Source organism: Cimex lectularius, unplaced genomic scaffold (genome assembly GCF_000648675.2).
Source record: "Cimex lectularius strain Harlan isolate CLEC.00 unplaced genomic scaffold, Clec_2.1 scaffold46, whole genome shotgun sequence".
In the NCBI taxonomy this organism is placed as follows: Eukaryota; Metazoa; Arthropoda; class Insecta; order Hemiptera; family Cimicidae; genus Cimex; species Cimex lectularius.
In genome coordinates, this window is record NW_019392654.1 from 252408 (window position 1) to 265829 (window position 13422).

At 35.3% G+C, this 13422-nt stretch overlaps 1 protein-coding gene across 3 annotated transcripts in view; it reads right to left on the minus strand.

Moving 5' to 3' along the window:
* The window catches only part of LOC106672857 (probable phospholipid-transporting ATPase IIB), a 21127-nt gene continuing 7705 nt past the window's right edge, over positions 1-13422 (minus strand). For all 3 annotated transcript variants that reach the window (XM_014404604.2, XM_014404602.2, XM_014404603.2), the window contains exons 2-15: positions 9767-9914; positions 9586-9699; positions 8496-8663; positions 8193-8432; positions 4661-4898; positions 4300-4589; positions 4120-4218; positions 3878-4042; positions 3650-3811; positions 3052-3588; positions 2795-2984; positions 2176-2416; positions 265-635; positions 1-201 (exon numbers count right to left, since the gene is read on the minus strand). In XM_014404604.2, the coding sequence (XP_014260090.1) occupies positions 65-201; positions 265-635; positions 2176-2416; positions 2795-2984; positions 3052-3588; positions 3650-3811; positions 3878-4042; positions 4120-4218; positions 4300-4589; positions 4661-4898; positions 8193-8432; positions 8496-8663; positions 9586-9699; positions 9767-9901 (3087 nt within the window). In that variant the 5' untranslated portion in view covers positions 9902-9914 and the 3' untranslated portion in view covers positions 1-64. The remainder of the gene's footprint in view (positions 202-264; positions 636-2175; positions 2417-2794; positions 2985-3051; positions 3589-3649; positions 3812-3877; positions 4043-4119; positions 4219-4299; positions 4590-4660; positions 4899-8192; positions 8433-8495; positions 8664-9585; positions 9700-9766; positions 9915-13422) is intronic.

Genomic DNA, 13422 nt, shown 5'->3' on the forward strand with positions numbered 1-13422 from the left:
TAAATAAAACCACCCTTTTATTAAAATATGTATCTGAATTGATCAGTTTTAACCGATCGGTTGTTTAACCAGTCAATTTGCAATAGCTTGGAGGTGAATACTTTTTGCGTAGGAATTTAACGATGGCGAGCGGGATACAAGAGATAGCAGTGACACCGACGACTTTCAACACAAAATCCACAGTCTGGAGGAATGTTGGATCTGCGCAAAATATTCTTTTTATTAACGAGGAAAACAAATCTAATAAAAATAATCATTACTTACCGAAGTATTCTCTGAGTACGACAAGCGTAAGTACGTATGTAGCAAGGGAAAAAAGTTGGGCGCAGACCATCAAGTAGTGCCAAGTGCGAACGGTGAGTGCGACCATTATCAGCTCGGTGAGAATGAGTGCAGTGAAACTAATCGCCACAATGTGAATGAACTCGTCGACAAATAGTACAAGCGCACCGTACATGATAGCACCGCCTTGAATTACGCTTATCAGTACCCACTGGAAGAAAGTTTTAAACGAGAGCGAACGGCCTTTCGCAAGATCCTTATAAAGGTCGGGATACATTAGGAGGAAATGATCGTCAAGGTCTTTGTCAAGGACCAGCGAAAAGACAGGAAACATCGTGTAAATGGTAGCATATCTGTGGGGGGGAAAAATTAAAAATAATTTTAAAAATACACATGTACAAAAACAATTGTGAAAAGTTGTTAGGTTTATGAATTGCTGCATTTGTACATTGCTTGTCTATTGTCATCCTGGTGTATAGATCAGATTTGATGACTAAAACAGCAAGTATGATCAGGGACTAGGAAGTTACAAAAACTAAAATGTTGTGTAAATAATTTGAAGATAAAATTCAATTATGTAAACTTTATGCTCGCCCTAAATATTATAGGAAGATGATGGGAGAAAAAGGGTTTAAATATAACTCTAAAAAAACTTATCTCATACCCTTCACAAAAAGAAGGAAGCTAAAAAAAAAGGCACCCACCATAAAAGCCTTCCATTTCTCTAAAGAAATAAAGTACTTTTGTATAACCCTTTAACCAAAGGCTCAAACGGGGAAAACACAGGCAACTGTGTTGTGGGGGGGGGGCTCAACACGAAACTGTAATGACACATCTACACAGAAAATGAACACTTTGAGCCCTGAAAATGATCTCAATAAAGATCAAAACATAGGCACGATAAAGAAAATGTTTTTCTAAACCTACGTCACACCAGACTGCATCTCACAATCTCTAAATAATTATCAATTAACGATCCTAAATACTCCACATTCTAAAAAGAATTAAAACAAATGAGATGGCAATGACAGTGCCTGAAAGAGAAGCTCAACTTTGACAGGCCCTTCCAAGTCAACACAGACGATAGAGGCGTAGGGATAAAAGGGCTGAACTTCACCCTTAGCAAAGGCCTTTGGTCTAACCCTCCTCTGGTCTAACAAGTACCTTTTTATTGCTCAGTCTGATTGCAATGAAACCAAAGCAGAAATTTGAATCATGGAAAGGGATGACCTTTTGACAGTATTCTTATTATGCATGAAATTTCACATTGTGACAGTTTACTGCTCAAAATTATATTTTTCCCTATTTTATTAATATATATAATTTTTTCATGCATAAAAACAATGTGAAAATAAATTATTTTTATGGGTTACTATATTTAGTAAAAGAATTGAGGGTAAAACCTTTTTTATAAAAAAAACTGTCGAAATTTTTAACTTCTAATTCCTAAAATCTTCCAACAAAAGAAAATTATGCACGACACCCACCAACAATCTGATCTGTTCCATCACTTACGTAATTCTACTTTGCATTTGTCAATCTTTCTTCCACTTGAGAGCAAAGCAGAACCACTTAAAAAATAAAGTCTGTTAAGGTCGTCATATCAAATATTCAAAGTGGTGGCCCTAGAGGACTACTAAAGGCCGATGTCCATGTTCTTTTTTTTTGTAAACCCTCCTCAGGTAAGGGTCTAAACTGTAATTCTGCATGCTATGTAGTGTTTAAGACAATAATTAATTTTACTCCATTAAATAGGTATTGTATTTTTATTACACATTTTTGCCGAATTCAAGCTTTTTAAAGCAAGTTTTTTATTGCACGAAAAGCCAGTCTTTAATCTTTACAAATCAATGCCATAACTAATATTTTAAAAATGCATTGACATTTACTCACCCGACCATAAAGAAACCAGGAAAGAGAGATACGCTGGAGAAATAAAACACAGCTGAGAATATGGCCTGCATCGTGGATATGATAAGCCCTCTGTGGATGACAAACTGGGAAAGGGCAGCACTACGTTTGTACGAATTCCGGCCATGTACAAGAAGCAGACGCTGAAGTTGGGAAAAACTCGTTATAGAAAAATCCGCTGCGAGCGAAGCCTGTTTTCCTTCCTTGCCTGCGATTCCTATGCCTACAATAAAAATGAAAATTTGTCAATCATTGAAGTAAAGAAACTTTAACTTAATCAACTCTTATAATCTGTCCAACTCATTTTATCATTTTGACTTTGGCTAGCTTAATTCATATTTAAAAATAAAAAAATATACATCTTTCTAAATCTAATAAATAAAATAGGAAGTGTGAATTTGACAAAAAAAATTGCAGGCCGACCTCTGAATGCTTATATGCATATGACCAACTAAATCCAGACAAACTGGCCGACTAGATAGTTTTGTCGGATGATCATTTAATGGACGTAATACAGATAAATACGAACAGCAAGAGCAGATGAATAAGATTAGATCAAATTACTGTATTCTACATAATAATATTGTCACAATTTTCTTACCAGTGTCAGCTGCTTGTATCATGCTTACGTCGTTCCCTCCGTCTCCGACGGCAGCTGTTCTTTTACCTGTGTGCTCTTGGATGAGCTGAACAACTTGTGCTTTCTGAGTGGGTGAACAACGACAACAGACAACAGTCGGTGATCTACAAGCTATCTGAAGAAACTCTGTCTTATAGTATGTCAGACAATGCTGGAATTATGAAAATAAAATAAGTATTTCAAAAAAACAAAAACAGAAAAACAATTTTAAAACTTACCTCAAGAGTTGTTCCTGTTAGTACAAGAACGCAATTTGGTTTTTTTGTAGCAGCCTTAATTTCTTCATAGATATCTGTACGTGTTTCCACTTCCTTGAATACATACATTTGATCTTTTGAAGACACGAGGAGGGAAGATTTAGCGATACAGATCGCTGTCTCTTGCTTGTCACCGGTCAGCATCCAAATTTTAATTCCAGCATTGTGTAAAACTTCAACCGTTGTACGGACTTCGTGTTGAAGTTTGTCCTCGACGCCAGTGACGCAGACTAGTTCCATATCATGCTCTAGCTGTGCCACAATTGAAGAAACGGCCATCTGCCTGTCGGTCGCCGCAGCCGATGCTTGTTTGTATTTTAATTCAAAATCGTCGTATTCCTTTTGCGAGAGTGATTTCCTAGCGACTACGAGCGTGCGTAATCCCTCCATGGCCATATTTGACACCCCTTCCTCAAGCCAATCCTGATGGATTATAATCTTGTTCATCACAACATCAGCTCCCTTCATGTAAAAAGTTATCTCTTCTGTTTCATTGTCCTATGGAAAAAATGAATGTTTTTATGAGCCTGAAAGACCGAAAGAATATAATATCCCTTACCTTTACTATAATCCCCATCCTTTTTGACTCCGAGGTAAATGGGAATAATTGTAATATAGTATAAACCTTGAATGTATTGAGTGGTGTACGGAGCGTAATGCTTGAAATATCTCTTTTTGTGACTGCCAGTCCCACTTCTTCTGTCCATTTTACTAAAGCGATCTTATAAAAGGAAAAATTGTATTCAATAATCTATCTTGTTTTTTGTTTCTTTTTTTCACTCTTTACCTCATCTGGAGATGATGCCTGATAGCTTACACAAGGGTTGCGCATTTCCCAATATGCTTTATCGGCCTCGGACTGAGACTCGAGGGGTGACTTCGGCACATCTGAATCTCCGTTGTCAAAAACAGGAGTCACGTTGTGGCAAAGAGCTATTGCATGAACACAGTCCTGAAAAGAAAATTAAATTTTTAATAATACTTTTTTTTAAATTATATATAATTATAATTATATATAATTTTACTTACATAGACATTTATTTGTCCCAAATTTTTTATTGCCGGCTCTTTTCTTCTCGAATTCACACCCTTGTTAGACTTGTAATGATCAAGCAGTTCCTCTTTGATCTACAAAAACAATTGTTTAATAAAATGGCATAAAATGTGATGTGCCTCAATTTAAAAAAAAATTAAAAAACAAAAACATACATCTTGGAATTTCTCCTCGCCATAAGGATCACGCAAGTGTAGTTTTTTGAATACCATAGAATTCTGAGTTAGAGTCCCCGTCTTGTCTGACAGCAAGTAAGATATGCGTCCCAACTCCTCGGGTATTGTCGTGCATCGAACGACGCAACCGGGCATATTGGGGTCTCTTTGCATACGCCAAGAATAAAATGCTTTTGACATATCTAGGTTGACACGAAGACTTAATGGGATTATGTACGAAAAGAGGAGAGTGAACCTAAACATGTACTTGTACCATGGTCCTGCAAACCCTGCCGAAAATAAAAATAAACAATTAGTTTTCACAGTTTTACTTTTATATAGTTAAATTTTAAAAACATACCTTTGAGTATCATCATGACAAGTGCAAGAGAAAGAACAGCAACAAATAAGACTTTTGTGAGTTGATTTATCTCCATATCAAGTAGGCCTGTTTTTGAGCGTGGAGCCGAGTTATTCATGACTGACCGAGTCTCTCTTCCCGTGTAAAGTACTGCACCAAGAGCACTACCAGATGCAAGAGCTGTATTTGCCCACAGTGTGTTTTCTATATTCAACCCTTCGATGAATCCCTCTTCAGTCTTTAAAACAAACAAAAAATCAGTTATAATACACACGTGTTCCATTAGATAGAAGCCATCTCAATTTCGAACATCATGATAACTAGACAGGATTGAGGGAAAAACAGGTTTTGTCGTAATTTGAAGTTCTTGCACTGATTGATGGACGGATGTAAATACGTTTCCTATGATGATTTACAGTAGAGAAATACGTCACCTTAACACTTTCGATGCGGGTGACTCCACAATGGGGCCAAGCCGGACTCTAGCCAAATTCAAGGTATCCCACAATGGAGTCAAGACCCTCTCATTGAGACATCAAAGTTTGTTTTTATCGCATTTTAGTTAGAAAAGTCGTATAATGCCCCGTAGGGCCTGAACGGTTCAGAACTGCCTGGATTATCTTATTGTGAGCATCATTTCCAAGTCTCTACCTTTAAATTACTAGATAGCTCTACAAACGCATATCTACATTCTACACCATTCTTTTTCGGTAAGTTTAACCTTTCTTCTAAATATGCTGCTAATATAAATAAAATAATATGTTCTGAAAGTAATATGTAAAACTTTTTTATGCTTTAGTAGCTAGAAAAAAAAATATTTTGTTGATTCTATTCAACATGAAAATTTTTTTTTTAACTTTTTAATTAAATTTTGTCTCCAGTTTTGTTTGATACCAACAGTAACGAAGTATGTAATTATGGAAGCAATATATATATTATACATGACTAATTATTTTACCTTTGTTTTCACATAATAGAAGGAAGTCAGGATGACCCCCCAGGTAAGTACCTTTTAACAAAATTTATCAACTGCGTCTCAGTTTTATGAAATTATAATTTATATTTTTATTTTCCTATATTGTGCAACAACTGTAATATCTTTTCCAGAATCATCACAGCCGGGTCCATTTGGATGTAAAAATTTATTGCATGTGGTACAGCAACAACAACAAACCCAACATGGTTTTTGGAATTTCACAAAAAAAATATTTTTAATCATTCAAATAATAAAAAATATGTTAATATTTTTATTGTAAATAGTTTCTTTTTAATTTAATTTTATTTTATTTTATTTATATCTTTTTTTTAACTTTACTCTTTAATTTTTTTAATTTTAAACAATTAAAATGAGTGAAAATTTGTAAATATATAATTTTATTGCTTTAAATATGTTATTTTATAAACATTTTTGTTGTTTCTTTTTTAATTCATTTTGTAAAAATTAAAAACATGAATAATAACAACTGTAAATATCAGAGAAAAAATAAATTGTTATTATCTAAAAATAGTTTTTTCTTCTTTTTTGTTCATGGGTATATTTTACCTCATTCACACAAAGGTGAAGAAAAAGTCGTCCAAATGGTTTAGAATATGAAAATTCTACATAATTTATGACTGAAAAGTTAAATCCCGCCATGGGATTGGACAAAATTCGTTGAGTTGCAGGTTTGAATACTAATATCCAGGTGATTAGTGACCGTTAATCGATATTTATTTAGAAATCGTGAGATGCGGTCTGGTGCAAAATAGCAAAATCTCACTGGCACTCTCGACACAACACACAAGAATGACATGATTACACAGAAGACAAACACTTTGGGTGAGTAGAAATACTTTGATTGAATATATAAAATATATTTTGCATTGTATAAATTCATTTTTCCACATCCAAAATGTAATTGTAATATGTAAACAACGTTTGTAAATCCCAGGCCCTGAAGATGATCTCAATAAAGATCGAAACGTTGGCACGTTAAAGAAAATGTTTTTCTGACAGGCTGCATCTCACGATTTCTAAATAAATTTGCATACTAAGACTTTTGCCGCATATGGTTGACTTCAGTGTGGAGTCATGGTCTAAAACCCTACAAAAATGCACTTTTAAGTCATAAAACATTATTTTCTATTAATTAGAACATAAACAATTAACCTATCGTTTCCCAGAAAAAAAAATCTGTACCTGGGTGATGGCCACAGATTTCGGTCCCACATCGAATGGGTTAATCAACAAAATAGAATGAATCCAATGAAAGGAGAAAAGTATATTTTAAAAAATGATGCAACACAATACAATGTGATGTAGCACTCCCCCCACACCAATCCAATTTTACATGAGAATCATTACCATATGCATTTTCCTGATTTGATGAGCACTACTCTACGCTACGCAATGTAGCAACCAAATTCCCCACTGTCCAGATTTTCATCGATTAGCTTTGGGTGGTTCAACCCAATATCCATTCCAAAATTCATAAAACCAAAAAATAGTCAAGACGCCTGTTCATGAAATTGTCCAAATCAGGAAGGAAAACTGTATATGCAATATTTTATCTGAGCTGATGTTGGGTTTTGGTCTGTGTGTCAGTGAATTCATGTTGAACCAGCACATGGTCTTACTTGTCTCTCACTTGTCTACATTCGCGTTTTTTTTTTGTTTTTTTTTTATTAATTATTAAAATGTTTTTCCACAGTGCACCATCTTCCCTGTCAATATAGAACCCATGTTTACAGAACTATTCTTTGAAAAGTTATTCAAGAACTGATTTAACAAGTGTAGCATGGAAGAAAATACCAGAAAAGCTGAAGTTGAAAAGATTGTTAACATTATATTGCGTATGCAATAGTTTCTCTTTTGTATTTCTGCTAATGTAACCAGTAAGTAAAGAAGAGCAATGATTAAAAAGCGTAAAAATGTACTATGATATGTATTGTTTGTATCACTTGTCACTTTGCTCGAGTGAACACAAATCGTATTGGGCAATGAAAGATTGCTTCATATTACATCATGCATGGAGGTAACATGAATGTATTAAACTAAGCCACAACCCATATATATTTAGCAGTCATAATTTACCATATTAATTATTTCAATTAATTATTTGTTTTATCTAAGGTTGTGGTTAAAATGAAAAGTAAGTGTCACAAGTGTGATTCAAACCCAGGCTAAATATACCGTTGCTCTAACCGCTTGAGCTATCGTGACTTCAATCCACTCAGACACCAACTCCTTATGTCAATCTAAACCTTTTGAATTTTTCTTCTTTTTTCCATTTTTCAAATGTGCAATCAGCTGACAGTTGTGAGTTCGAATCCTGTTAGTGACACTAACTTTTTCATCTCAACCAAGACCTTAGATAAAAAGAATAATTAATCGAACTAAGCCACAGTGACAACCTAACAATAATTTTCAAATAATTGGTCAAGCGGACCACGAAATTAGTGAAATTAATTATTTTCAAATTTAAGCTACATTTTACAAACTCAAACTCTTATGAAAGATGCAGTTCTATCTGAAAATTTTAAAGGAACTTACTGTATATGTCCCAATGAATGAGTGAATGTCATGGCATGGTTTTTCAACATGAAGAGAAGAACGCACGTCAAACAGGTCTTTATCACTTTCAAGCTTTTGTGTGTGTGGAACGGCCACCCGGAGCTTCCAGTCGGTTTCTCCGTCAAGCTGGTCAGTACGTATAAAGCACGACCCAGTCTTCTCAGTCGTACGAAGGAGTACAAGATCCGCTGGGACTCGTTGGTCCTTTTCAATAAACACCTACAACAAACAAAAATTAACACGTAACATGTTGGCTTTATTACCTTAAACTTATTGACTTACAAGATCTCCAACCCTCAGTTTAGAAGAAGGCACACTCTCCATCACAATAGAACCGTTCTGGTGCCTCACTAAACATTTGTACCTCTGTGAATTGACTTCCTTGTCTCTCTGATGTCGCCTAAGATCATCTACCGCCTCTCTTATAATTGTCACGGTCAGAACAAATCCCTTAACAAATGTTAAACTAACTTAAAACTTATAAAGAACATTTTTTAAACAAATTTTTACATTCAATAGATAGCTTAATTAAACACCATAGAGATGTTTGTAATTGATAGGACCCTACTCAGAGGGGAATACGCTAGTCTTTGAGCGACTGAGATACTTGTCGACCAAGAGTCCTGTCTTGCATTATTGGGTGGTGTCACCGAGACAGCCTAGGCAATCCGACATGTTAGTCTCAGTCTTCCAGCCTCTCATAGCACATCGTAATCAATGAACAAGTGTCCAATTTAAAATTTGAGTGAGAAGTTGAGACATTTCCAGTATTATACAATTACAAGTTGAAAATAATATCGATATGTTTAAAAAAAAAACATATTTGTATGTATGCCCAGCAGCCCTGAATTTGAACCCAGGACCTTTTCCTTACTATGGAGGGAGGGGGCTGCACCTTCACGCATGCCATATTTAAATTAGTTATATGCCTACTATTTATATATAATTTTTGTTTTTCTAAATCATAAAAGATAAAAATAAAATTTAACAAACCCACAAAGTTCAGTGCTGAAATAAAAGCAACAAGACCCAACTTGACATTTTTCTACTCACTAACTAAATCAGAAATTTGGTTGTTACCGACCATTTTGGCCATCCTCACGTCAAAAGTGTCATCATCTTCATTGTAGAAGGACCAAATGATCGGAAACAAGCAAATTTCAGATTCATCACTCCACAGGCAACATGGAAAAATCTCACACTTTCTAAATGTAAAAGTTAAAGCTTATTGCAAAATTAAACTTCACAGGTTCTTCTAATATTTCTTAACTGGACCATACCTTGTAAATGTTTAAATTTCGGAGATGAATTCCACAGCAAGATTTCACACAGGACTAACATAAGTATGTGTACAATATAAAAATAAACTTACAAGAGGCACCCAATAAGTGTACAGATATCCAAGTCGAAGGCTTGGTATGAGCTGAGAGAGAGCCATCAGAAGGAAGTATAGGTTGAGAAAGAATTTAAATTGCTGGAAAAGTACCTGAAAGATAAAAAAAATATTAACAATAAAAATATTTTTGATTAAAAAACTGATCAATATCGCTTACCATTGGCAAAAAAGTGATTATGTTGTACTTTTGGTTTCTAATGACGTTTGCTGGAAACTTCTCAGCCGACGGTTCACTAATGTAGATAGTACGGGGTTTCAATTCCCGATTGACGCAGCAACATCGCCGCCACATTGAAGCACAGCACCTGTTGAGAAAAATAAACAGCAGTGATGATTATTAAGGCGAACTTATGATATTTTGACGAAATAGATAAAATGTCAACTATTGCCATCAATAAATTAAACATAATATATCATAAGTATATATATGTAGGTATGGGCATAAGCTTTTTAATTCGCTTTCATCCTTACAAAGCAATCCATTATTACCTGCCTACCCCATTAGCTTTACGGTGGAAAAAGCCCTGTTGAAAGAGATTGTTAGGAAAATGGTAGGTGAACCTAAAAGTCAGTAGTAAAAGTCAGTAAACTGCAACACGCAAGACAGGTAAGTAGATAAAATTCAATTGAGGCTTCCTCTACGAGTTCCACCTTGGAAATCAAGCAGTGGATTCCTGTTGAAATTTATGTGGAATTTACGCCATCTTCAGACAGGGGAATCCAGAATGAAGGAAAGCAATATTATTTGTTTTATATTTCAGTTAAATTAATATTTTTAATGTTTTGCAAAAATGTTTTTGCTTTTGTTCACTTTTATTTCTACTAAAATCAATAACACCTCTGAATTGAACAGAAGAGCCAACATTTCAGTAGAATATATCAGGTACCAAGGAATTGCTTCCTCTCCATGTCATACTTGGGACATTGCAAAATGATATATCCGAAGCCCATTTACTGTTATTTATTTTTCAATAATAAATGATTCCTAACTAGTATAGATGTATTAATGAATTAATTTGTTTCTGTTGGTTAGGTATGGATTGGGCCAACATAACAATCCTGGAGTTCTTCGATCTGTACCAAGCTGAACCAATAATTTGAACACTTCACTTGAATCACAAAAATTGGAACAAGGTTGTCAATCTATGGAAACGGATCAAAATAAGATGGGGCAATGGTAGCCTGTGATTGAGTTTGTAGCCACTACACAGATCAATATCCTGCTTCTTTTGATATTTGATCTTTTCTTACGAAATTTGTTGGATAATTGGATTGTTTGTGTACAATGAGTGAGTTTTATTGTACCCTCATTTTCTTTTTATCCTTCTGTCTGAGGCCTGCATTGATAGTGTGGGTTCCTATGCCACAGAAAGGTCCTACCAGCAGTATAGCAGCCCCTTTTCTCGCAAGGGTGTCCGCTTTCTCATTCCCTTCTACACCCACATGTCCTGGGACCCAACAGAGGCTGACTTTGTTCTGCATACCTAATATGTATAATTTGGTTTGCAGTTCAACACCATCGTTGAACTAATGATGTTTGAACTTAGAGCTTTGATGGCTGCTTCACTATCTGACATGATAGCTATGTTCTTGTTTTTATACCCGAAGAGAAGAAAAACTAGTATATTTGACTAAATATTTACAAATGTACAGATTGCAACCTGACTCTTTTTACATTTGCGTTAGAAGTGCAAAAGACACTGGGCTTTATAACCTTCTACAACCATAATATTGTAATCATTTTGTATTGTTTAGCCTATTACTGTGTATAGCGGAGAAAACTGATTATAAAAAAACCCACTGTCACTTTTGATTCATGGTAATATTTTAAATTATGTGAACAATTTATAACTACTTTGAGTGTGAATCACCTTTTTGACAGATAACAAAATTTAAATAACTTATATGTACATATTTATAAATTAAGTATAAACATTATATGTATAATTTAAAAAGTAAAATAAATAAATAGGATGAATAAACAGTATAAATAAATTGCATAAATGAATATAATAAATAATTAATTAGATAATAAATAAATATGTACATACATTCACAGATAAATAGGTGATTGCATACATATGTACATGAACTCACGTGTACCCATACTCTAAGAATAAATAAATAAGTAAATGTAACGTGTGGACATGTGTATGTTCAAATGTACATGTATTTTTCAGGGTGTCATAATTTCCAATTGATCTGCAGAGGACAACCGTCTTGTAAATAAGTCGCTTGTTGTGCATTGACAATCCTGATTCATTAGCCAATAGTGGGAATAGAATTCTGATGGCTAATTTGGCTTTTGCGATTCTATTCATTATATGAGGGCCAAAATGAAGTCTTTTATCCAAAATTAAGCCTAGGTGGGTTACCTTTTCTGACCATGGGATGACAGTTCCATTAATGTTAACTGTTGCACTTATTGTGGGGTGCTCTTTGTGAATAGGATCGCTTCACATTTAGGAACATTAATCAATAGTTTCCACCTTAGACAGAAGCGACTTTTTTTTTTTTTTCGCTGTTCAGCCTGTTTGTAATGGCGCTTGTTCTCCAGGAAGATGATAGAAGCGCTATGTCATCTGCGTAAAGTGCTGCAAGACACAATTGTGGGCATGGCATTTAGGAAGATGGTAAAAAGACATGGTCCCAAGATTGATCCCTGTGGCACGCCTGCTGCTATGCTAAAAGGGGGAGAAATCGCTTCATTGAGCGTGACTCAAAGACCGATTGCTAAGGTATGAGTGCACTATCTTGACGAGGTATCATGGAAATTTGTATCTTATCAGCCAGTACACTATGCCGCCTTGCCAGACGGTGTCAAAAGCCATTCCATATCAAGAAGAACCATGCCGGTATGTTTTTTTTTATTGAACTCCCCATTAATAAAGTCGATCACCCTAGCCAGCTATGCAGTAGTCGAGAGCCTCGGGCGAAAACCGAACTGCCCTTCTTTCCTTACGCACATGTCTTTGATGTGCCTCTCCAATCTGATAAGTATGAGAAGTTCAAAAATTTTTCTGACCGAACTTAGTAAGCTTATGGGCCTGTAGCTAGTACGCATATCATGCGGATTGCCTGGTTTTTTAATAAATATGAGCTTGGCTACCTTCCATTTCTTTGGGAAGTGGCCCAGTAAGAGCATACTGTTGAACAGGTACATTGGCATTACTGTGGCTTTTCTCGGGAGAATTTTTAGGATCCGGTTGGAGATTCCATCCAGGCCTGGGGCTGTTCTGTTTTGTCTTGTTTTGATTACTTGCAGTATCTCCGTGGGTGAGATTAGCTTACAGTCTATGGAGGTAATATGCAATTCATTAACATATTTGGTAACTGTCTCATGTACATGCCTGGACACGTATTTAGAACCTTGTTGGATCGTCAGTTTATGTACAGATTCAAAATACGCACCCAAAGTGTTTACCTTGTCTTTATCTGAGACACTCGCATTTCCATTGGATATTAGTGGTAATTGTACTGACTCTTTCTTTGACCTAGCATGCTTCACTACTGTCCAGAGTGAGTTATTATTGGACTTGAGATAATTGGTCCAACTTTTGTTTCTCCACCTGTCAACTAGCTTTTGAACTATGTTTTGCATTTTGTACAACAGCCTTTTCAGTTGATTTGTTCTGTGCCTTTGATACAGACAACGCACTCTATTTTTTATAGTTTATTTTTTTTTTAATTCCTAATGGAAGCTCTCCGATTGGGTGTGTGGGCACTTTTTGTGGTATACTTTGTTTGACTGCGGATATAAGGGTGTTCGTGAAGTTTGATAGTTCGGATTCAAGTGATTCTGTGGTTGACACT